Source organism: Typopeltis vanoorti, chromosome 4 (genome assembly GCF_054136105.1).
Source record: "Typopeltis vanoorti isolate ZY-2024b chromosome 4, IOZ_Tvanoo_1.0, whole genome shotgun sequence".
NCBI classification, from domain to species: Eukaryota; Metazoa; Arthropoda; class Arachnida; order Uropygi; family Thelyphonidae; genus Typopeltis; species Typopeltis vanoorti.
The window spans coordinates 10,308,379-10,335,118 of NC_143552.1; the positions used below are offsets into that span (position 1 = coordinate 10,308,379).

The 26,740-nt window shown below is 33.6% G+C and overlaps 1 protein-coding gene across 1 annotated transcript in view; it reads right to left on the bottom strand.

Annotated features, from left to right (window-relative positions):
- The window catches only part of MED17 (mediator complex subunit 17), a 183,886-nt gene that overhangs the window by 32,565 nt on the left and 124,581 nt on the right, over window positions 1-26,740 (bottom strand). The window contains exons 9-11 of the mRNA XM_090391000.1: window positions 24,242-24,441; window positions 19,218-19,274; window positions 6,446-6,583 (exon numbers count right to left, since the gene is read on the bottom strand). Of these exons, the coding sequence (XP_090247126.1) occupies window positions 6,446-6,583; window positions 19,218-19,274; window positions 24,242-24,441 (395 nt within the window). The remainder of the gene's footprint in view (window positions 1-6,445; window positions 6,584-19,217; window positions 19,275-24,241; window positions 24,442-26,740) is intronic.

Consider the following 26,740-nt stretch of genomic DNA (forward strand, 5'->3'; position numbering starts at 1 on the left):
CTTCTCTAGTTGGGCTTGTTAACACTAGGATGCTCTACAAACAATGGCAATGATAAGAAGTAAGAGATTTACTCCCTAGTTTTAAAAAACATGACAGCTTTGCCACGGACGATTATGTGTGCAAAGTCACCCAATGTGTGCTACTTGCAAATTTAAGTTTACAGGATCTTTATAACGTCTTTGTCTATATTACATATATGTTTAATTGATGAAAGAAAGTAATATTCTTTATCTTTAATTAATTACTTAATTTTTTTCCTATCAATATAAAACTTTTTAACGTACCCCCACATATCGATTTGCGTAATCCATGTGGTACGCATACCACACTTTGGAGACCACTGATTTAGATGAGCAGCATTAATTAGCAACACTATTTTGCATAAGGGATTAGGATGATGTATCAAAGATTTACAGTTTTCTTTCTTTCTTTACAGACTTTCCATAAGGAATCTTTTCTTATGAAGGTTTTTATTCTTCTTCCAGAGAATCCTATGACAGGAAGGGACAAGCCTAGATTGATCTGATGCATGATATTAGGGTACATTGAATAAATTTAATTTTTATATGTTTCTTGTAACAATCAAATACAGCTCTTCCAGACTAGTCCAATAAGGACAGAACACAGATGCAAGGAATTTCATAAACTGAGAGAGGCTATTCTTTGCAGAGATTAAAATTAAAGACATCTTTTGGATGGGTAGAAACCCACTTCGTTGCCAAGAAAGAAAACAGAAAATACTTCACTTAACACACAGTTTGTATCTCTTTTGAAATCTACTGCTGTCATCCTATGTTTTTTTTGAATTGTCATTTACATTGAAGATCATTTGCAAGTTTCAGATTGAAATATTTGGTTATATATTTTAGTGATAAATTTTTTTGTGTGTTCATATATAGTTTTTTTCTATGTCACAAGGGCCTCTAAAAACTCATGATTGTGGTCTTGCTGATGAAAGCCTCAATGAAACTATTAGATAAAATAGCAGACTTTATATGTTCTGTTTCCATCAATGAAGTAAGGCATCACATAAGCAAAGACATGGTGCCTAATGGATGGGAGTCCTTATATGGCCAGATTTTTGACATGGTGAGAATCAGCATGAATATAATGTCTAGTATGCATGTCTTCTTTTACTAAAACTGAGAACTAAAGCCTTCAAATAAATTAGATCCAAGAAGATACTATAATCACTTTCAATTTTTAGCATGAATAGTATTAATTCTGATGACAAATTCTTGAAACTCCTCAAACAACAAAAATAACATCAGTATATCTGTACCACACTGAAGCGTAGGATGAATGTTGCAGAGAAGATGTTCAAAACTCTCCATGAAGTAATTAGACAATGTAGGGAAAACAGGATTTCTTATTACTTCTCTTTCTATCTGTTAGTAAAGTATTATAATAACTAAAATAAGCAGAATAAATCACAACATCAAATAGTTTAATAACATCAGTAGGGAAATCTTAACTAAGAAATTTCAATATTTCCTCCAAAAGGAAATGGAAAGGAAACTGGTGACTAAGGCAGTGACATCCATATTGATCATTATGTGAGTAGAAGTAAAATGAAGTTTGGAAATTTTGCCAATAAAGGTAGATTATTTGGCAACCTCATAGATAGGGCAGCCAAATAAAGTCTTGAGAAGACCATGTCTTCTCAAAACTTCATTTGTCTTGATGAATAAACTCAACAGGGGTCATCATCTATAAGATAACCCCTGTTGAGTTTATTCAGCCTGTCCCAGACTGAATAAACCCAGAGCACTAAGATAAGCTCCTTGTAATATTCTTTCCTATACCTACTTCTTATCAGCTCTTGTAATGATTAAATAAATATTTCTCTATAAAAGAAAGCTTAAAGATTTAAAAAGAACAAGTCAGATTAGAAGACGGAGGTCTGCATTAGAGAATCTGGACAGTTTCAAGTTGAACTAAGTTATGGCTGAAGGAATGCAGCATAAGCTTAATTATCTAATGAAAAAGTGCATCCTTGGAGAATACTCTTCTTAAGTGAGAGGCAGAATAGAAACATTTACACTAATTTGCTTGATGCTTACTTCACAAATTTACTTATCTCTAACTAGGATTAAGAGAACAGCTAATTTAGGTGATTATATTACCTGCCTACCCTCTTCATGCTCTGTAGCAAATATGGCTGAGATCCACCTCTTTCAGTTATCCCCATTATTTCAACTTCTTTGCAAAGTTAGTTCAGGCCTTTTCCTTCTGAGATCCACCTCTCTTCTGTCCATTCTTAGTACATGGCCCAACCCACTTTCACCTGTCTTTTTATTTCACTGGCAATACTTTCTTGCTTTGTCTGTTTATATAACTTATCTGTTACATGTTATGGCCAAAGTATTTTTATCATTTTCTAAAAACACTGAAAAATATTCAATTTAACTTCCTATTTCTTTGTCAACTTCCATGACTCTGATCCATATAATGACAAGCCTTCAACATTGCTACTGAAGATCTCTGGTTTTATTATGATATCTGGATGATTTCCACATATTATTCATATTCAATCTCCTGAAAACAGTGCTTGCTTTTCGTCAATTTTGTGCCATATCTCAATTTTAATTTCTTTCTGGCATATGCTGTTCAATTTAATAAGTTTTGTTTTATTCATATTTAAGTCCAACTTTTTCAGCTCTTTTATATAATGTTTATTTATATTTATATATATATATATATATATATATTAAAACTATGCCATCAGCATAATGTATATCTTTTGGCTGTGATATGAGCTTTCATTTTATTCCTTTTCTTATACTTTGTAACCTTTTCATAAGCTAATCAATAACTATGTTAAAAAGCAGTCCAGACATTACATAATCATTTCTCACACCACGTATTTCAAACTGTTCTGATAACACAATGTTTACTTTTTTTTCCTTTTTCCTTTTTTTTTTTTTTTTTTACATTTCATTTATTATTCTCACAAATTTATCAGGAATTCCATAGCTCAAATGTCTATCTGTTATTGTCAAAAGCTTTGGCAAAATCTATAAAACTTAAGTATGAGAAGGTTCTAATTATATTCCTTAAAGGATATGAAATGGTGGAATTGATAGGCTCAGCTTGTCTAAAGATCACCAGAATCAGTATAATGTATTTGATAGCAGATAATGTCCTGACAGGGACAGAATTAAAAGAGGTTTAAGATATTTTGGAAGAATAGGGAAAGTAAATGGGATAGTGGAGTGACACTTGGGTAGAGAAATTGGAAGGAAATAACACTAATGGTTTTGAGAGTGTATAGATGGATGTGAGCAGCATATTTAGTAAGATGTTGCTATATATGAGCAGAAAATATTTAGTCAGACCGATCTGACAAGTGCAAAGCAAGTGACCATCATAGGAAATTTTAACTAGAGCAATATAAATCGGACAGTGGAAATGGCATGCAGTAGTAAGGGAACTGAATTTCTGAAATTTAATTTTTAAAGAATAAATGTTTTAAGAACCATGGTGAAAGAGAGAGAGAAGCAAGAGTTTTGGATCTGGTCTTAGCTTCACAGGATCTGATGGTAACTATGTCCCTGCCTGTTGAGAGTGACCATGTAGTCTTGACTTGGAGGCTGAATACACATGTGGAAATATCAAGGGGGGAAAGGAATTCAAGTGGAATTACAAGGAAGGTGACTAATCATAGAAAGCAGTTTAGGACAGTTCCAGTCATCTTAAATGGAAATAAGAGAAGATTACTTATGTGAAACGATTTTTCTGAATAGAATTTTTGCTTATTACACTTAAGCTGTCTTTGGTATGAAAAACTGAAACAGAAGAGTAAACATGTATATGATAGAAGGATCAACAATGCTGACATGAAATCGTGAATTTTAATAGTCTAATTATAAATGAAGTTAAAAGCATACTATTACTTTAATGCTCAGGACAGTGCAACAATGCTAGCTTTCTTTCTTTACATGCTTTTTACAAAAAACTCACTCACTTCTATGAAGGACTTCATTCTTCTTCCAAGAGAATTCTAGTTTGGAGGTAGTTTATTTCCATTGCTCCTTTACTCTGGACAATTTACTATATAAAGAACAGAACATATAAAGCACACTATTTTATCTAATTGTTTCAGCAAGACCATAACCACAGAGCTCCTCCTTAGCAACTCCTTAAGAAGTCAAATGTGGTCATTTCTTACATTTAATGTATATATCTGAACATATCACAGAGATAAGATATTTTCATTTTTAAGTTAGGCAAAAGATCAGTTTCTCTATGGCTTTTCTCTGGTGTTCACCAGATTTTATGCTCTAATGGTTCTACTTTGGTCAATCTAGATCTGCATATGTGTTATGAGAATCAAAAATAGAGTACCTGGAGCCAAAACAGTTTCAAACTTGTAGAACATGTTATCACCTACAAGCATAGGATTCCATGGAAGATTAGTACTTCACAGGAGCAGGTTACTCAAGGTCAGCCTGTATAAAAAAAAAGTGAACAATTACTATAGCATCCCAATCTAAAGAGATCTCATGGATTGCAGTTAGCACCCTATCAATGTGAGGTAGTATTACTTGATACTGCTCATTTATGTTTTTATTATTTTTATGCAACATATCATTTTAATTAGACTGTGCAGCAACATTAAAAGTCACAATTCAATGCCAGTATTGTTCTGTATGTTTCCAGTATGTTTCCTTCTGTCACAGATGCTTGTGTTCCAATTTTTGACATCAAAATTACCTTATATGATGGGCAAAAATTTTATGAATAAAAAGATTCTTCACAATTTTTTTTTTTTTTTTTTTTTAAATTTCTACTTGGGTACTTCTTTTTCTATGATAAATATTTTTAGCCAATATTCCTCCAAGATATGAACAGCAACTAAATTAGATCCTTCAAGAATTAATTAAGACAGCCAAATGTCAGCTAAATGAGACTGCAAAATGAATTGCAAAATCAATTAATAAAACAATGGACCAATATCGATTTTTTGTAGGAAAAAATCTCCTCCCCCTGTAATTTCAATGGTTTAAGTGTTTTGGCAGAAAGGATGTAGTAAATGATTCTTGAAATGGAAAAACAAATAACATCCTGCATTTCCAAATACACACTTGCTAGTAAATGCAATTGACTAGTGAATGACTGGATGAAAATGCTAGAAACTGAGTTTGCAAAACATTTTTTATTTATTATTATTATTTTTTTATGTGAATTCTGTCCACGAAAGGCTTTAAACAAAAATATAGTACATCAGTGTATTGTGGATAGGCTAAATAAGGGCTAGATAATCTGGAAGTCATACTCTGGAGACCAAAGACAGATAATTTTTCAAGACTTTTCAGGGATTACCTAATTTTTTTAGAATAAAAAAAAAATGTAGTTTATTTTTATAAAATCCAGAAACCCTGCTTTAGAGATCTAAAAGAGAACTATTTCAAGCCACCTGAGATCTCCAATAAGTATCACAGTGGTCTCAACACCAGCAACGAAATTCATTTTTCACCTGCAGATATTCAACAAAATTCATGGGCATGGAAGAACTCAAACCCACATCCCCTTGATTTGAGAGCAAGTATCACTCAGCCAACCAAATATTGTTCACATAACTGATAGCGAATTGGTTCCCTAAACAGTATTATGAGCATGAATGTTTCCAGTACAATTCTGAGGTCAAACCCCCCCCCCCACCACCACCACCTCTGGGTCTTGAGCCAGACCCAGAGGTGGTATCAAGGTTGAAGCAATGCAGAAGTCATATTTCCATATGCCAGTTGCCAAAAGGTGTCACACCTTATTATTAAATTACTCTGGATTAGAGAAATATGTTGGAAGTTTTTTCTACTTGGTTAGACTATAAATTATATATTTAGTTTAATCCTTTATCCAAGCGTAAGCAAACAAAGTTTGCACCTGAAGTATCTTCAGGACTGGGGCAACTCGTGGCAAAGGTGAACTGAGTTCTGATCACTTTCCTTAGTATCCCATAATGCAAAGCACATCTAATATCGATTTTTTGTATCGATATTAGATACCAACATTTAGGTAGTAGAGAGAGATATTCTTAACAGAATTCTCTTGGGATTGTTTTAAGTTCAAAAACCCAGTCAATGTACAGTTTTACTTTACAGTTTAGAACGTTTTTTTCCTCTTCATTGATATTTAAAACCAATAATAGGTCACAATTATACTGAACAATCTTTACTGTTTCTTTTAATACATATCAATAAACAACAATAAATTCAGGTGAGTGACTGATAGAATAATGGTTGGTATGATTAACATGAAAAAGAGGACAGCCTGATAGCTCAAAGTATTTTCTAGAATATGAAATCTGTTCTAGAGGAAGGCATACAATTCAATGGAGTTATCCAATTCCAAAAACTTGAAACCAAATCAAACATGAGGCAAAAGAATGCACACACATATATATATAATATATGAAAATTTACCTAATGTTTGTATACTTACCTACATATTGTTTCATATCCGTGTGTCATGATGTTAATTTTAACACTGCTCTGAGACGGGCTATTTAAACAGATCCAATGAGCAACAATAAGTGGATCTTTAATCTCACATGCATATGTATCAATCATATACATTGTTCTGTTAAAAAAATAAAACAAAACCAAAGATATCAATTGTGCAAAATGCTGTTGTTATTGTATAGATGAAAGAAATTTTTATTGGTTATGAACATTACTAACTACATACACACAATGGTTCAAGAAAGGAGTAATTTCATTCAGATACTACTCCCACAGAACTGGGGAGGGAGTGGAGCTGTTAATAATCTAAATGAAATCTATGCATGTTTTTGAATTCAATTTGCATATATCTGTGTTAATTATCTGCATGAAATTACGTATGTTTTTAAATTCACTTGTGCATTCAAATCATACATAAGTAGAACAATAAACAAATATAAATATAAAAAGTAGTTCCTTAATAGTGAATCAGCTACCAGTTATCTAATTTTGGATATTAGTTTGTTTTAAATATTCCTACTGTCTAGTAATTTCAGGCAGGCAGTCTTTAGTTCAACTGCCATAGTATGAACAATATTTATTATTATTATTACATGACACCTGCAAGGAGTCCAAAGACTCATCAACGAAGGGCTGTACAACTCTCTGTCTCCACCACTCAATCCACCAACTACAGCGAACCACATCATCTACACCAGTGTTTCTCAATGTGGGGTGTATGCCCCACAGGGGGGCAATGTGAATATTTTGGGGGGCAATTAGAAAACAATGATATACTCAAAACACTCACCATAGTCGGCGGGGGGGGGGGGGGGGGGGGGGACATCAAAATCTTTGAGGTGGGGCATGATCCAAAAAACGTTGGGAAATATTGATCTACACCAATGCCATCTACTGTCCACGACCACCACCACTAGTATTTTCACAGACAATCACAAACATCTATGCCCATGATGGGATTCGAACACGCAGCCTTTTGGATGGAGAGCAGATATGCTAACCACTCGGCCAACCAAGCTGGCTTTGTTATTAACATTACTAACTATACAGACACATATACAGATTAAGAAAGGAGTATGAAATTATTCCTTTCGTGATTCATGTAGAAGAATTCCCAACATTTGGGAATTTTCCTTTTATGCTTTCTTGATCCGTATATGTAGCACTTGAACAAAACAAATGTTCCTCACATCTTTCTCTCTCTCAATATACAGATTAAAGTAAGACTATTACTATTCCCTATATCTGGGACACCTTTGAAACAAGAGTCAAAACTTCAAAGAAATATAATCTCTGCACTGCTTCATATGAAGCTGGCTGTCCTTATCCACTCTCCTAAGGATCACCTGCATCCCTTCTATTCCGGGTGTGAACATCCTTGTTTTAGCAACTTGTAATAACAACTTATTATGGATGAAGATTTTTTTTTTTTTAAATATATTTATTCCACACACAAGAGGTACAAGAATCTATAGCACATCAGTGCCATATGTGGGGTGCAAATAAGGATTGAGAAAGAAGAAATGTATTGACATTTTTTTTTTTTGAAGAACTACAGGTTTAAGCTGCTGAGAAATACATTATGAGGAAGCTGATCCTTCTATCAATGAAATAAATGAGGAAGAGGAAAAGTAGATTTGATGTGTGAGATCTGCCAACACCTGCCTTGAAGAACACAAGAAATATTTGCTGTCAAAACTATGATCAGTTGGGTCTAGCTGACCATGCCTCGGATGAATCAAATGAAAAACTACTATGCTTCAATGCAGCAAACAGAAACCTGAAAAACCCTTCTGATATCGGCAGCATATTTAAAAAACCAATCTAATATAAATACGGTTGTTCCCAATTGAGAAATATTAATTCTTAGGTCTCCCGACAACAGTCAAGGGCTGGTTACCAGCACCCTTGTTAGGATTTCAGGCTTCTAATCTAATACATCTTCCACTTATTTTGTGTGTGTGTGCGTGTGTGTGTTATTACAAGTTTATATTGTATTCCAGAAGTTGGCTCAGTGATAGAAAAAAATACTGGAGCTATTAAACCTGTGTTTAATTATTTCTTTGTGCTGTTTTATTCCCCTTATTTGGAAACTGGAAAAAATGAAAATACTTGAAGTATTAACTCTCTCTCTCTCTTGTATGTGTACATAACGATTGAATGAATTAAATTCTTCAAGCTTTATTGAACCTACTATCTACTCAGTGTGTCTCTCCGCATGCACGTGTGTATATATATGATTCAAGTATAAGATTTTAGAAACATCAATTCTGGTTTTGATTTCAGTTTTATCATGTTCTCTCTCTTTTAATCAATTTCCGTGTATACAAATCAGTTTATTCCAGTTTTTTTTGACTTCTATAATTTTTATTTTATTATTGTTTACATATTATTTGATATCTTTTACGAATTCATTCTGCCTTCTCATTTGAAATAAAATAGTTGTGCTACTAAATATTTATTACAGTCTGACAAAACCAGACATGACTCTTATCTAAGACACATATTACACTTCTAAGTTTCTTCATTTTGTTTCAGTCAACTCTTTCACATCATTTGATTCAACAACAACTCAAAATCTGTACTGGTTTGAAATTTGAACTATACACTGTTACTGCAGTAGAGAAATTATCTGTTCACCAGGCAATTTAGTTGCATTTTAGTGTGGGTAAGCCCTGAATTGAGTTGCAAAAGTTGTTATTGGGCTGATCATACCTAAATCAAGATTTACCTTCATAAACAGCTCAAATGAGCTCTGATGGTACTCTGGATTAGGGATAGATGAAAGTTTTTACCACTTGGTTATACTATAAATTAAAGATACCAAGAAATTATATTCTTGATTTAATCCTTTATCCAAGAGTAAGCCAACAAAGTTTGCATGCATTAACTTCATGACACACAAACCAAAAATATAATTCCTTGCTATCTTTAACACTTTGAGTCCTATCGATGTATATTTACATTGCTAAATTAAAAATTCCGAAAATAATAATATATGCTTGAAATTTATTATCAGACTGTACTGTAATTAAATTTGACCCTTCAGCTTCAATTATCCATGAAGATAGTTGACTTTAACAATAAAAAAGGGAATTTATATTAGTATATTGTAATGCCTGCTCATCAGCTGCACCACGTATGATCACACATGTTCATATTACATCGAGCCATCATAACTCTGGCTGCTCCAATCAAAACAATATAAGGGATTCACGACTCTCTTCTTGTGACCTGAGAGATCAGTTTGAATTTCTCTGTCACCATGGACAGACCAGGACCCAGTGGTGCCCAAAGCAGGGGGTGTAAAACAGTTCTTGAGTGAACACAAATGAGAACAAATGCTTGAGGAAATACTCGATAACGAAGGATCTGAATTAGATGATTGGGCAGACAGGGATCCAGAACAAGAGGAAGCAGATCTCCCCACAATGTGAGATCCAAGTCAAGCGACAGTGACACAGAACTTTGAATGAGGGGTGACCAAATTCGAGGCCGTCCACTGAGTCGTGTTTGGGATCGCATGCGAGGTCGTGGCATTTCAAAAACTGAATGGCCTAATTCAATAATTTACCACTCAACTTTTGTGACCAACAGTGGATAATTATAGTGATGTACACCCCTATGTAAAATGATATTTTCATCATAATAATAAAATACATAAATTTTATTTATAATTTTCATTATGTATGTAAAATCTAAGCAATATTTTGACTGAATTTGTTGAACTGAACACTAAAGAAGTAAATATAAGTAGAGACTAATAAAATATTAACTTTTTATTTTTTTCAAAAACCTTGATTTCTTGTAACCCATTACTGGAGCCCATACCACATGTATAACTAAAATTTTTGTTCCAATTAATTGTCAAAGATGCTAACTAAAAGACAAAAAATAATTATTTGGATATTCCATAGAAATACTGCACAGCAATTTTTTAAATAGAGCTAAAAATGGTCAGGACACAGGGTTCTTTAAGTTCCAGTAGGTCTAGAACTCGGTATTAATTTATAACCAAGTGGAAAAATTTTCAACATACTCAACATACCCATGGGCATAATCTGTGCTTTTGTATATCTCCAGGAGATTCCCAGTTATCTCATTTATAATTTTCCTCTCATTCTCACCTCATAAATATATTTTCTGTAATTTCTTGAGTTATAAATAATATAATTATTAACTAAGTTAAGGGGATAATAAATCCCTCATTATTTTATTTAAAGCCGGTTACGAAACTCAGAGATCGAAATCTAAGAGTTTCATGCCGAAGAACTATCGGCGCAACCAAGCGCAAGTCAACACCTGGGTAGTACAACACTAGGGCAACTCAGAGCAAAGGTGGAACAAGCTCCACCACTAACCTTAATATTTTCTCATAATGTAAAACGCAGCTCCTAGGAGATGCATTACTGTTTTACATTATGAGGAGAGGTCACCACCCAGACTGGTTTTGACCTTTATTGAGGTCTCATCAGTGAGTAGGTAGACCTGGATAATACTAAGGTTTAAGTGAACCGAACTTACATATACCCTTATTATATGAATTGCCAGACGGTGTACCCATATATTATTACTACTATGATAAAGAGCCAAGAGGCTATTTTTTTCCGGCGTAAATTAAGTTAAGGGGATAACAAATCCCCCATTATTTTATTTTAAAGCTGGATACGAAACTCAGAGATCGAAATCTAAGAGTTTCATGTTGAAGAACTATCAGCAAGTCCAAGCGTAAGTTAACACCTAGGTAGCACAACACTAGGGAAACTCGGAGCAGAGGTGGAGCAAGCTCCATCACTATCCTTAATATTTTCTCATAATGTAAAACGCAGCTCCCAGGAGATGTATTACTGCTTTATGGATGTATTACGGAAAAAAATAGCCTCTTGGCTCTTTATCGTAGTAATAATAATATATGGGTACACTGGTCTGGTAATTCGTATAGTAAGGGTATATGTAAGTTCGGTTCACTTAAACCTCGGTATTATCCAAGTCTACCTACTCACTGATGAGATCTCAATAAAGGTCAAAACCGGTCTGGGTAGTGACATCTCCTCATAATGTAAAACAGTAATACATCTCCTAGGAGCTGCGTTTTACATTATGAGTAAAACAGCAAATCCTTAATATTTGCCCTAGTGTTGTACCACCCAGGTGTTGACTTACGCTTGGACTTGCAGATAGTTCTTCAGAATGAAACTCTTAGATCTAGATCTCCGAGTTTCGTATCCAGCTTTAAAATAAAATAATGAGGGATTTATTATCCCCTTAACTTAATTTACGCTACGGGAAAAAAATAGCCTCTTGGCTCTTTATCATAATTATTAACTGATGAATTTCTCAAGAAAATTATTCATATAAATTAAAGTGTTTTTGAATGAAAAATTAAACACAAGGAAAAAATAAAAAAAAATTATTAGACATTTTATTATTAATGTTTTTTTAGGGATCCTAAAAAATATACTCAGACGAGAAATTAAGATGTCAGAAACTTCATCTAAGTGGGTGCCACATCACATCACCTACATGCAAAATATACAGTCTACTTAGTTATGTGGATGTCTTGTGAATGGCTGCGTGCTCATTATATAGACTCTCCAACCAACAAGCTGCAGGGTTTGAATTCCACCATGGGCATATATGTTGGTTATTGTCACTACCCTATTCACAAGCCTGAATTGGCTTGCAAAAGAGTCTCAAGTTTAATTTCTGGAGTGGAATTTCTAGATTATTTCTCTACTAATGTATTATACTACATTATGCCTTATATGGGTGAAAATAACACACGCAAATTGCAAAATTAGCTGGTGCGAGGCCACCACCCTGCTTACTGTAGTGGTATGAAAGAGTTCCATTCCATGTCTGGATTCTAGGAGTTCCAGATCATTTAACTCATACTTTAGTCTTGGTATTAATGTATATAGGTATAATGTATATAACCTCTGCTGGGTGTGATGACAATAAATAAATAAATAAAATAATGCAGGCATAAGACTTTTTTTTAATTCTTTTAGATAGGATGGAAGTTTGACACCAATATTAATGAGTTCAAGAAAATACTCAGCCCATATGATCATTGTATAATGCAAATTAATTTAATTCAGAGCTAATAAATTTTGTAACTCTTGAACTTCAAATTAACTGGTATCTACTGCAACTAGCATCCATCATTCATTTACTTTTCATCAGACCTGTTAAAATACAAGCAGTAGCAAGTGCCCACTTCAAATTCAGTGAATATGCTTCTTGCATTCCCATTTTATTTAATTTCCTCTTTTCCCAGAATAACCTTTCTCATGAAGTGTTCTCCAACCACTACAATCTCCAGCTTTTCAAGAAAAATATCAGTAGATTCCTTCCCTTCTTCCATAACCTCCCAATGGCCAAAGTAGATGAAATACTGTGACCATCTTAGGCATTTTCATATATAAAAGGCAGAATTGCCTCATGCTTTGATTCATGAAAATGCCTAAGATGGTCACAAAATTTCATCTGCTTCAGCTGGTATGGGGAAGTTAAGGAAGAAAGACCCTACTTATATTTTTCTTGAAAAGCTGGAGGTTGTAAGTGGTTGGAGAACACATAATTAGAAAGAAACAATTAAAATAAACCAGGAAAGCATAAAGCACATTCAATCAATTCAGTTGGAGTGTAAAAGGATGTTGAGCTACCGCACAACATCCTTGGCTTGTTTTTTAATTACCCTACTTTCCAGTTAATCTCTTAATGGCGATTGTAAAGCTATTCATGGATTCATACAGAGTGACCTTTTCTGTACTATACTGTTTTACCTGGGACATCCTTTGATGTCCTTCAATAAGGTATCCCTTGATTAACGCAATTAATTAATCCTTTGATGTTACTGCGTATATCAAAATCGCATTAATCAAATATAATAATGAATAGTAAAAAGTACCATTCGTCCACGATCAATTATTGTACAGCAATCCATCGATTAATGCACCCCTGATTAGTGCGCCAATATACATCTTAAAAATAAATGTTACAGATTTTAAAAAATCAATCACCAGGATGAAATAATTTAGTTACCGATTTGAAACATTTTACAGAGATATTTTTTAATGGCATACTACACTATTTCCATGTACGCTATGTTCCAAATTTACTGCCAAAATTTATGTCGTCTGCTTTACATAGCATTTTGCTTAACATCTCATGCAATTGTTTTCCTTTTTTATTTCAAAATATTTTCCTAACCTTTAATCATGAGTAAAAGAATTAGTGAGCAAAAAACAGAAGTGTGAAAATGATTTGAAAAGTAATCTGATTGGAAGAAAAACTTGAAATAATAAAGAAAAATAAACAAGGCGAGTCCAGAGCAAATATAGGACAGAAAGGTAAAGCTGCTTCAAGTTCATCATGCATGCACTGAAAATCAAAGTATTATAATGATTGAATTAGAGAGACTTCTTTTTACATAGATCGAAGATTGTAACCAAAAACGGATCCTGCTAAACACTGGCCTTATTAAATCAAAAGCATTGTCTCTTTGTAACCTGGAAAGAAAGGACTATTAATGATGGAAAATAAGAATTCCACATTAGTGCTGGGTGATTTGAGCATTTTAAAAAGAGAAATAGCCTACATAATTCTAATCACAGGCAAAGCTGCAAGTGCAGATAAGGAGATATCCAGAGATTTAAGAAAATTGTGTAAGAGGGGGACTATTGTGATTCAACAAATATTTTATGTCGATGAAACCGGCCTCTTTTTTGGAAGCAAATGCCTTCCAGGACTTTTCTAGCCAAATCAGAGAAATCTCAGTCTGGTTATAAAGTTGCAAAGTCGAATGAAATTACTGCTAGCAATGTGCGAGCTGTTTGGAAGCACATTCTTCCACATTGTGGAAATGATTTTAGAGACTTTTCAAATTAATCTAAGTTAATTAAATCTCATTCTGAGAAGTTGAGTGATTCCAATCTGCTAAATTTAGATACACAGCGGAAAGATCCTGAAGAATATGAAAAAAATGTAATCACTGACAAGTCCAAAGAGGTTTTCACAGAAACAATTTGAAAATAGTTTACATACAATCAAAGTTTTTAAGCAGCAATGTTTAGAGATTGACCCTGGCGAAGAGAGAACCAGTAAAATTTGCAGAAGGGGCAATAGGGCCATACCATCAGTTGTATGAAAAAAAAGAAACACAATGCCCGTCAAACTACGTTAGCTCAATTCTTTGTTAAGAAGCAGGATAATAAATTTAAATTCTGAATGTGTTTTATTGTCTTTCAGCTACATGGTTAATTTGTTTTAATGGTTAATGTTTTTGGGTATCGAAAAAAAAATGATGCACTAATCGATGGATTGCTGTACAATAATTGATCGTGGACGAATGGTACATTTTACTATTCATTATTATATTTGATTAATGCGATTTTGATATACGCAGTAACATCATGGTTAATTTCATACATAATTTGTTTTATGTGGTACTCTTTTAGGAAAGAAAAAATGAATGCAAAGTAAATGTTGAATAAATGCTTGTACCTACATTAGTTACTGCAATTTTTTATCAAAAAATTTATCAAGAGTTGTTTTAGTTTAACTGGTCTTGAGACATACCCCAATTATTTTATAAAAAAAATTAAGGGTCAAAAAAAGAAATCTGAGGAACAAATTATACATTTTCCCATAGATTATTATATTTAATTAGTGTGTTTTCGATTAATGCGACTGTTTTAAAGAACACATTAATTGAGGGATTGCTGCATTAATAATTTGTTTTATGTGGTACTCTTTTAGGAAAGATAAAAAATGAATGCAAAGTAAATGTTGAATAAATGCTTGTACCTACATTAGTTGTGCAATTTTTTATCAAAAAAGTTATCAAGAGTCGTTTCAGTTTTTTCTTATAAGCATATATTCTACGATAACAAGCAAAATGACTCTCCAGACCTTGGCAAACAAGCATTCTTTGATTAACATCTGAATCCACATCCATTACTTGCTGCTTAAGCGATTCTAAAGTGCAAAATATTCCTTCCAGTTCTTTGACTGTTATCTCCTTTGGAACCCCATCTTTACATTCCATTTGTTCGTTGTCTTTATATGCGCATTATTGTTTAATTTCAAGAAGATCGCTGTCACTGAAATCTTTTGAATTTAAATCCAATAATTCTTTAACATTTTGAAAGTTTTCTCCCACTTGGTTAGATTATAATAAATTTAGTTTAATCCTTTATCCAAGTGTAAGCAAACAAAGTTTGCATCTGAAGTATCTCAAGTATCTCACCAAGCTCTCATTACTCCTTGTCTTAGTATCTCCTATAATGCAAAGCACATCTCATTGCAGATGTATAATGCTATGCTTAAGGGAAGGGCCACTATCCAGACCAGTTTCAACCTTTACTGAGGTCTCGTCAGTGGGAGCCAGACCCAGAGGTGGTGATACTAAGGTGGAAGCAATGGAGAAGTCATATTTACCTATACGAGTTGCCAAAAGGTGTCTCACCTTATTATTAAATTACTCTGGATTTAGAGAAAGATGTTGAAAGTTTTTTTATATTATATTATACTAAAACAAGGAGTGATGAGAGATTGGTCCACCTTTACACGAGTTGCCTCAGTCCTGAAGATACTTCAGGAGCAAACTTTCTTTGCTTACACTTGAATAAAGGATTCAACTAAATTTATAATTCTTTAACATCTTCTGCATCAACACCATTAAAACCAAGGTCTTTACCACACTTGCTCCCACTAGTCATGAATGTTTTCAGTTTCGTGTTTATTGTTAAAAGTTTTTCAAAATTCTTGGAGCCTAATCGCATTTTCTCCCATTGTTGTTTCTACTGCCTTTGAGAATGTCTTTTTAAAAAAATGGGCTTTGAAAGTTGCAGTGACGCCCATGTCCATGGGTTGTAGCAATGATTTTGTATTTGGCATGGAATTTTGGTAAATTTAAAGGCGTGTTAATTAAAACTCTTGCCGCGTAAATAAAGGGATTGTCGTGTTAAGCAAGGGATACCTGCATTTTAACTTTTTGCTGTGCAATTTATTTATGTATTATGCTTGGTAAACATAAAAACAAATTTCACATGTGTGAAAATAAAATAAATAATTATTTTGAAATGTGATAACAGATCAGTTTTAGCAATGAATTTATTTAAATTTCAGCCTTTTATTTTTCTAACTGAGAGGAGACCTCCACCTCAACTTTAAGGTATGCAGATAAGCAACTTGGGCTTCTGACCTAATGTTCAATTCTCACTTTCACGAGGTGCACTCTGTTAGTAGGTATCCACTGGGTATTGAACGAATGAGAATAGGCTGGCAATGTGAGACTTAGCCAACCAAATTGTACTGCCTATTAGTTTAAACTGCAAACACATATGATGATACAACATGAGATTTCATGCTGGGATGTTGCCTGGTTAAACAATGTCCCTGCTGTTTTCATCAGGGAACCAGAGTGAACAGTGAAAAGTCAGCTGCTGGAACAAACTCCAACTCAAGATCTAGAAGAAGAAGGAATAAACTTACACCAGAAGAACTGAAGTCAAGCAATAATGATCAAGGAAAGAAAAGAGTAATGATAGCATTCAACGCTAAACATTCCTCTCTAACACAGGAATAGGCTGAAAGCTTAGATTATTTGACTGCTACTAAGAAAGAACAGAACACTTCAGCAGAAGCCACACCAAAGAGCCCCATGCAATAGTACAGAAGTATACATCAGCAATTTCTTGTTTTGTTTTCTTTCATTTTGTTCATTAGCAGACATCCTAAATTTATAGCAACACTGATATTTCTTTTCCAGGCTGATGCGGTATTTTTATCAAAAATTAATTCTGCCAAATCACCCTTATAATCACAATATCTTAATTTTATAAAAATTAGAGATTCAGTTTTATTATCAAAAAATTATAAATTATCTGACATAGTGGAAAGAAAGAACAATTTAAAAAAAGTGCAGGTGTTGTTACATAGGAGTTCAACTTTTCTTTTTGTGGTGTGTGTGTGTGTGTGTACGTGTGTGTGTGGAGTGGAGGAGAGAGTATGAATTTATAGCCTATACAAATTATAGATATGGAAATTATCTAAGAGTGTGGTTAGTAAGGGTGTGCAGACTAGGTTCTTTACTTGGAGAATGGTGAATGAGTGGAATGGATTGCCAGAGATGGTTGTGAGCAGCCCAACAGTGAATAGATTTAAGGCGATGTATGATAGGTATTGTGTTAATGGATAGATGGATCTCCTGCGATGAGTCTTTTGATTCCTTGAAGTGCCCATATAAATAATAATTCATTTTCAAAACTATTCACAAGATAATGGAAAAGGTAAATCCATTTGGGGGATGATGTATTTTCTTGTTTATCAGGCATGATTATTTCAGAGCCAAATTTTATTTACAATGTTCTTTCTTTCTTTTTTCAAAACAAAGTGCACAAGATTATTTTCTTGCTATTTTTTCCAACTAAACATTGAAAACAATTATAAGCAGGGCTTGGTAAATTATGCAAAACCCTTCTTGTGAGGCAAAAAATGAAACTCACTTCAGATTTTTTTTTTTTTTTTTCAAATACTAGATTCAAACAAGTCAATAGGAGTGATTATTGTTGTCTCATCTGTTTTTTCTTAAAGTTGAAAAAGATTTTGCTTAGAAAGCTATTTTTATTTAAAAAAAAAAAATATTTCCTCCAGTTTGGAGCTACCCACCAGCTAGCAAAATCTAGTCACCATGAGCGAGTGTATGTTAAGCCCTGATTATAAGAATGACATTAATAACTGCTGTTGTCAGCTGCATTCTATACAGAAAGCTTAGCTAATACATAATTGTTTCATAATTATTTGTTTCAATTTGTAGTGTAGGATTCTTGAAATGGGAAAGATAAATTGTTGTTTAAAGTATTACAGATAACATTATGCATTATTTTAAGTGTCACTGTTTTCTAAGTGATTTCTAACTAGAATTATAAATGAACAATACACAAGACTTAGTTTAGAAGAAACAAGATATATACTTTGCAATTAATTCATTAATTAATTATGTTATAAAAGTAATTATATTCGACATAGTTCTTCAAAATATAAGTCATCTAACAGTAACTAAGCAAAATTAATAACAAAAATAAACAAAATAAAATTTAAAAAAATAAAAATAAATCGATCTAACATTTGCTTCTCTAGGCTCACAGATGATTTACAGGCAATATTTGATTGCAACAATTTTCCAAACAAATCGAGCCCCCACACCCCAAATAACATATATTTCAGAATGGATGTTACTTATTTCGTTCTGCTCTTAACAATAAACAGTTATATGGTAAAAGAATTAGAAATATAAAAATATATTGTACATGTTTAGTTGATATTTCTATTTAAAATTACAGTTATACTGAATGTATTGCAAGGAACTACATATGCTGTGATGGCCAGAGATGTAGTTACAAATGGGAGTAATCCAGTTTATGGTTCTCCTAAATGTGAAGAATTTTCACTTCCTCCCTATCCATGTTTCTCAACTCTTTAGTATGTTTCACCCACATTTTAGGGGATGTGAAAACACATCAAAGCCTGTAGGGAGAACCCTATGGAAGGCACTAATGTGCTATGGTCTCTATTATCTTGGGTGTGGAGTGATATTAAAAAACTTAGTATAAGCCCATACAAAGAAGATAGATTTAATATTTAATTACCAACAAGTGCATCAATGATCAAATACAGTTTTACTCAAAATATTTGATTTTAGCAAGATCGCTGCCATTTATGAAAGGTTGGCTTCTCATTCTTACCTTAGTCTCAACACAACATGCTGAGTTTGTCGAACAATTTGTTCCAGAAGGGCTTCACTAAAAAATAAAAAATATATGTATATATATATATATACACACACACACACACACACAATACCAACAAAGTCAAAGATATTTTATTAAATTATACTGAATTCTATATAATAATATATAGAATCTGTATGCATCAATAAACATAACTATGTAGAATCAAGAAACTAGTTCCTTTTTTTTTTTATGTGTTCCTCAGTTTTGTACACAAAGAACTGAAATCAGCTGAAAATGTTTCAGCTGATTTCAGTTTCAGTGGGGTGTTAATTGTAGCAACTTAACTTTAATGTTGTTTAGAAGGTATTAAACATTTCTTCTGAAAAGTGTGATTTATTTGATATTTATTAACACCCCACTGGCCATGCCATCTATAGATGTCCAGCTATATCTAGATATGATTCTGTAACACCTATTGAATAACATGGATAAGAAGTGCAATTTTTTCTCACTATTTCATCCACCTCAGCCAGTAGGGAGGTTAATCATGTTACTTATAATTAATACTAGTGATATACTTACACACAAAGTGGTTGATCGTATGAGCAATAAAAATTATTTCAAGAACACAAGCACATTAGACACAATAAAAACTTTTATAAAAGTGGCACAAAGTTTTTTTTTTTGGTTGGACTCTGTGGATTTACATTTTTGGAAAGCAGAGGAAAGAGAAGAATGAAATGCAATATATCAGTGCTTAGAGATCTTATGTTATTTATCAAACATGTGAATGATTTCTAATTGGTACAATTGAATAATAGTTTATTTTCTAGAAATTACATATGAATCATTAATGATTATATTGAAATTAAAGATGCCAAGAAATCATATTCTTGTTTAATCCCTTATCTAAGCGTAAGCAAAGTATGTGTGAAACATCTTCATGACTAGGCTACTTTATATAGAGGCTGGTGATTTCACATTAATTGCTTTAGAACTTCTGTCTTCACTTCTACTTTGGTATCTCTTCTGGATCTGGTTCCCACTGATGAGACCTCAATAAAGGTCAAAACTGATATGGGTAGTGGCCCTTCCCACAATGCACAGCATCACACACACCTGAAAGTATGTGCTTTGCATTATGGATACTAAGGCAATTAATGTGAAGTCATCAGCCTCTATATACAAATAGCCTAGTCATGAAGATAATTCACATGGAAACTTTGTTTGCTTACACTTGGATAAAGGATTAAACAAGAATATAATTTCTTGGTATCTTTAATTTAATTTATAACCAAGTGAAAAGATCTGAAATAATAATTATATTTGTTACTGTTTTATTTGTGACTGAGTATCTTAGTTCTTTGTAATCTAAAAATTAAATTGTACATTTTCTATTTGAAGGATAACACTGTCAGCATTTGACAGATATTTCATTTGCAATGTTTATTTCATTATATTTTTTGCTTTTGTTTACATTTTGAAGTTATCAGATTATCAGGTAAATGAGCTCTTCAGTCTCTATAATTATGACCTTTCAAATAACTGGTTCTGTTTGATATTTAAATTTACAAACCATGTGATATTCAGAGAAGATATACACTGATATACATTGACAAATGAATGTAAGATGAGCAACTGTTATAGGCATATACACTGGAGGGAAAAAGACACACAAGGGAAGGATAGGAATTTATGCAGCTATAGTATGGTGCAAAAAGACAATACTGAATAACTACAATGATAGCACATGTACTGAAGGAGTAGGGGTGTCAAAGTTCAGTACTGTTTCCCCCCTTTCTGTGCCACACCGTACTAAGAAAAACAATTACCCAAAATAGCATGTGACAGAGAGGAAGGCCTGTGGTTTGAGAGTATGGGATCTGATGAGTGAAGATTTGTCTATAACCAAAGTCATAGACAAATCTTATATCACTTATCAGTCCTGGAATGGAAAGTTGCTAAATATGTAGAAATTTTCAGTTAAGAAGTATATGTGGAATTAGAGAGAGAGGGATTACAAAAAAACTCAGCAGACAGCTTGGAGCAGTATTATGATATAAAAAATGAAAGGAGGAAAGGTGTTAGTATTGCACAGAAATGGCAAAGGGTAGGATTCAGGAATCAGTTTGACAGGATACTCTATGAGGAGACAGTATGACTCTGTGAAGTCTAACTTTGTAATTCATTCACTTTCTATAATCAAGTGATAACTAATCTGGATAAAGAAAATGGCTACATTATGATACTGCATAGAAATCTGTTACATAAAATGGAGCAAATGAGGACAGATCAGAAGTACTGGTGAGGTGGATAACAGGGTTGCTGACAAACAGACATCAAAGAGTAGTATAAGTGGTCCCTTTCATATGAGTCTTCAAAGTACCAGCATTTCCGTGGCCTAAAAATTGAAGAAACATACTTAAAAACTTTCCTAAATATATATTTATGTGGTTTCCAGGGCAGATAACCTAGAAATTTACTCATTTTCTGTAATCAAGTGACCACTGAGCTGGTATGTGGGAATTGAGCCCAATCCTCACACATCTCTAATGCTGATGATGCAAAGTTGGGTAGAGCAATAGTGAATGCACATGATGCCAAAATTTTGCAGGATGATTTGGATAGATTGGAGGACTGGGCTAAGGAGAATGGATGTCAATTTAATGTGGAAAAGTGCAAGGTTATGCATTTTGGGGTGAAAAGATTAGCAGCAGTATACCACATTGGTGGAACTGTACTCCAGGAGATTGATGAGGCCAAGCATTTGGGAGTGTTGGTGGATAGGGAGTTGAAGTTTAGGGACACATTGCAAAAGTGGCTAAATCAGCTCATCAAATCACTTGGTCACTGAAGAATACCTTGACGAGCAGAGACAAGTTATTGTTTCTCTGTATTGAGCCTTGATAAGACCCCATCTTGACTACTGTGCCCAGATCTGGGCGCCAGGGTTTCTTCTTGATGGGGAGGAGGTTGAGAGGATCCAGAGGTGAGTGACCAAGATGACAGCAGGTCTATGGAATGAATATTATGAGAACAGGTTGAAGATTTGTGGGTTGCAGAAATTGGTTGATAGGCAGAAAAGGGGTGATATGATTCAGACGTTCAAATTACTGAAGGGTTTCTATAAGGTTAATTCAGAGGATATTTTTCAGAACAGGTCTGGTGGTGGGAGGACTAGGGGCCATCCATGGAAACTGGGCAAGAGTGTGGTTAGCAAAGGTGTCAGAACTAGGTTTTTTTACTTGGAGAGTGGTGAATGAGTGGAATAAGTTGCCAGAGTCTGTTGTGGGTGCCATGACTGTAAATGAGTTCAAGGCCAAGTATGATAGATACTGTGTGGAAGCTGAATAGTTGTTCTTGACATGATGTTTAGGGCCTTCCTCGATGAGTCTATGGACTCCTTGGAGTTGCCCGTAATAATAATAATATACCCCCCCCCCCCAATACACACCAACTTATAACACTGCTCACTTATCACACAATCTCTTTGTTTCAGTTATAAATCAACAACTACATTGTAGTTTTGCTTGGATTTACAATGCATCATTTTTTTTAATTTGCACATTATTATTGTAACACTGTCTTTCAAATGTCAAAATTGGCAAGGCAGTTCTTGTGCATAAAAGAAAGCATAATAGCTTGGATAGGATGTCAAAATGGATATTACTAAGCATAAGCAAAGTGGTGATCAAGTATTCTTGATTAAAGCCCTTATTCCTTCTATAAAAAGCAGTCAAGGAAAAAGAGCCTAATGATATTCAACCAGGATTTCTAGTTTCCAAACAACTGTTATGGTAGAAAATGATGGAAGAACAATGGATAATCCACTTAATTTTTCTGCATCTCAATGAATAGTTCTTCTAAATATGCTTTTTCATTGGGACAAATATCATTTTTGGTGTCATCAACACATTAACATTGTATTACTTTGGGGGTCCAGGGTTCACATGAGGATCAAAGTTCCCCCCCCCCCACAACCATGAACAGGTGCCCCACATGGAGGGGATTGCTAAAGTGATTAAATAACTAAAATATCGCCATACAATATCAGCATGATTAACAGCATTACAACAGGAACAAATAAAAAACAGCTGTTTTGTTTTATTTGTTACAAATAGGAGAGTTCTGAAGAAAATTAAAGAGAACAGATGCCATTAATACAGAAACATTAAAAAGCTATTAGACATAATTAACATTCAAGAACGCATGAAGATAGTTAATCTAAGATGGGAGGGGGGGGGGGATTAACAAAACATTAACCCAGTTAATGGTACTACAGATGACCAAAATATAAAATCTGACAGGTAATAGATGTCAAAAAAGAAGCTGCATTCATAATGTACTGTAAACTTGAGTATGTAGCACTATCATGATGGCAATTATGAGATCTCAAGAGAGAGAGAGAGAGAGAGAGAGAGAGAGATGCACCCACCTGGCTGCCCAAGTGGATATCTATTGAAATCCAAGTTTATGTATGCTTTAGGTACTGAATAATTTTTGTCACAAGCAATGTGAGACCACTTACACTGCTTAGTAGAAGCTTAAAGTAGGCTGAAACAGTTACATGTTTGGTATTTAGAGCATGGTTTTTGGAGTATGTAATCCCTAACCTGCTTGTGGTGTTAATGTACTATAGATTTACAAGTTTTCATGGGTGAGATTGGCAAAAACACATTATAAGAAAGAATTATAACTCTTTATTGTTGACTATTCTTAAAAATTACCATAACAAATGAAGAGCAACACTAAGGATGATTAATGTAACTAGTATTAAATAATTTTTGCTTACTGACTTATTACTTATTACAATAATACTAAAGGACACTCCCAGTTTTGCATATATGAAAGCTCAAAAAATTTATTAACTTCGATGAATTCAGTATGGAGTCCAGAATTTTCAGTTTGTTCAAGGTAGTAAATTAGCTCAGTCTGGTTCTGCACAATTATAACAGGAAACACAAAGAATAATACACCAATAGTAACTCTCTGCTAAGAAGATCCCTAAGAAGTTTCTCCTTTTCTTACTCTCTTACCTTTTAGAGGACTCTAGAATAGTTTGTCTATCAGCAGCTTCTGGTCCAGCAAGTTGCCTGCACTTGCTGATACCTAGTGTTGCAGTGGTAGGATGTGGCATAGGATGATGAAGGGCATTATAATGTAGTTCACGTAGTAGCTGATGGAGGGAATGCTCAAGAACAGGTTTGTGCTCCATTTTTGATACTGGCGAATTGTTCTAGATGAGAATAGAAATATATATATATATATATATATATATGACAGAACGAACATTAACTAGGTTAACATACACATAGTTTTATGAAAAACTGAATGACTAGAACCGAGATTTAAGTAAAAAGGTTTTAATATAAAAACACTACTAGTTTTGGCCTGTAACAGCCTTCTTCAGGTGACATTATAAAAGAAAGAAAAAACACTAAACATTGAAGGTTAAAAGACTATGATTAACATAGACAGTCTCTATACATAATTAGCATGAAAACATTGTAGTTGTATTTGAAACTGTTCTTTCGTTTGTTGCATTGTTGGGAGAGTGCATGCTTGCCGCCTCACGTGAACGCCAGTACATGATTACAGCTGAATGACTATCTGGGAGGTTGTAGCTCAAGTTGTTATTTAGATGAACAGGATTGAAGATGATTTCTCTAGATTCCATGATTATTCTCTCTATTTTGTCACTGCAACGGAAGATGTTAGTAGATTTTTCCCAGCAGACTTGGTTTTTATCATTAGGATTAGCCGAGAAAAGGATATGACTTGATAATGCACTCGCTTGCTGTCTCTTGTAAGTAATGTCCCTCATGTGTTCTTCCATATGCAATTCGACAGATTTGTCTGCCCAAAATAAGGAATATCACATTCACACAATATTTTATATACACTAGGGTATTTGAGTTGATGATGACAAGGCTTTGGGTGGCTAATTAAGAAACAGATCTTTGGAAGTGGAGTGAACAATGTTCTGATATTGTATTTACTTAGAACTTTTGCTAATTTATGTGAAACAGTACTTATGTAAGGAATAGATATATTGCCTTTGAATCTATTTGTTTCTTCTGAGTGATGTCTAGGAGGATTAAGAAGGAATTTTTCAATGATTTTCTTGGAATATCCATTAACTTCGAAAGAAGTTTTCAGATGGTTTATTTCTGTAAGAAGTTCATTTGAGTCATCAAGAAGAGAATGGGCTCTATGTCCCAATGTGGAAATTATTCCAAACTTATGAGGAGGGAAATGATGGGATTGACTGTGCAGATATCTGTTGGTATGTGTGGGCTTTCTATATATCGATATTTTGAGTTTACCAGAAGAGCGAGTCAGTTTGACATCAAGAAAAGGCAAGGAATTATCCGTTTCAAGCTCGGCAGTAAACTTAATACTTTGATGTCGGCTATTGAGATGTTCAAGGAAAACCATAAGGGATTCATGTATATGGCTCCAAACAATGAAGACATCATCCACATAATGTTTCCAAACTTTAGGTGTTAAAATAAAGGAAGAGAAGAGATTCAGTGTTTTTATTGCTGTTTCCTATTTTTAAAGGACACCTGAAGAAGGTTGTCAAAAGCCTAAACTAGTTGTGTGATATACCATAAAACTTTACAATTATTCTCGGTTTCAGTCATGCATGTATTCATTTTGGAAGATTATTACCGAAAATATTGTGGAAATTATTTTCATGCCAATTTCCGTGCTTCTGTTAAACAACTGTTTTAAAATATTCTGAAAAAAAAATGTTATCAAGCAAAACTTATTGCAGTAAGGTGGGACATTACATTACGTATGGAAATATGCATGTTATTGTTATGCTTGCCAATTTAGATATATTGCTGCTGTTTGAGAACAACTCTTTCTGCTTTTATGAAGACAAATTTGACATAAAATCATAAAGTGTGTTAAATTGCATTATATTCTTATTTGAAATCTAATTTTGAAATATTGCAAAATTATAGTCAATATTTCAAATGAACTCGCAGTTGAAAAATGAAACAAATTATTATTATTTGTAGAGTGCTCATTTCAATAATAATGATGCTATTTCTTTACCATTGTAAAATAACATTTCGTAGGTGGAAGCATCAAAAAAAAAAAAAAAAATATATATATATATATATATATATATATATATATATATGAGGGTGGCCTGAAAAGTTCTCAACCTAACAATGAAAAAATGAATTTATAATTTCAATATTATTTTTATTTTTCAATATAATCTCCCTTAAGATTAATAAATTTATTCCAGCGATGCTCCGGTGCAATTATCTTGTACCTATAGTGATTCTCAGTAAGATCTGCAAAATACCCCTCTACAGTTGCAATCACTTCTTGATTCGAAGAAAAACACTGACCAGCAAAGAAGAGTTTTAGTTTTGGGAAGAGATAGAAGTCAGAGGGAGCCAAATTTGGGGAATAGGGTAAATGTTCAAACAATTCAGAGTGCACCTTAGTGAACAGGTGCATTGTCCTGACGAAAGATGATTTCTTTTCTTCTGCAAACCAGGTCTTTTCTC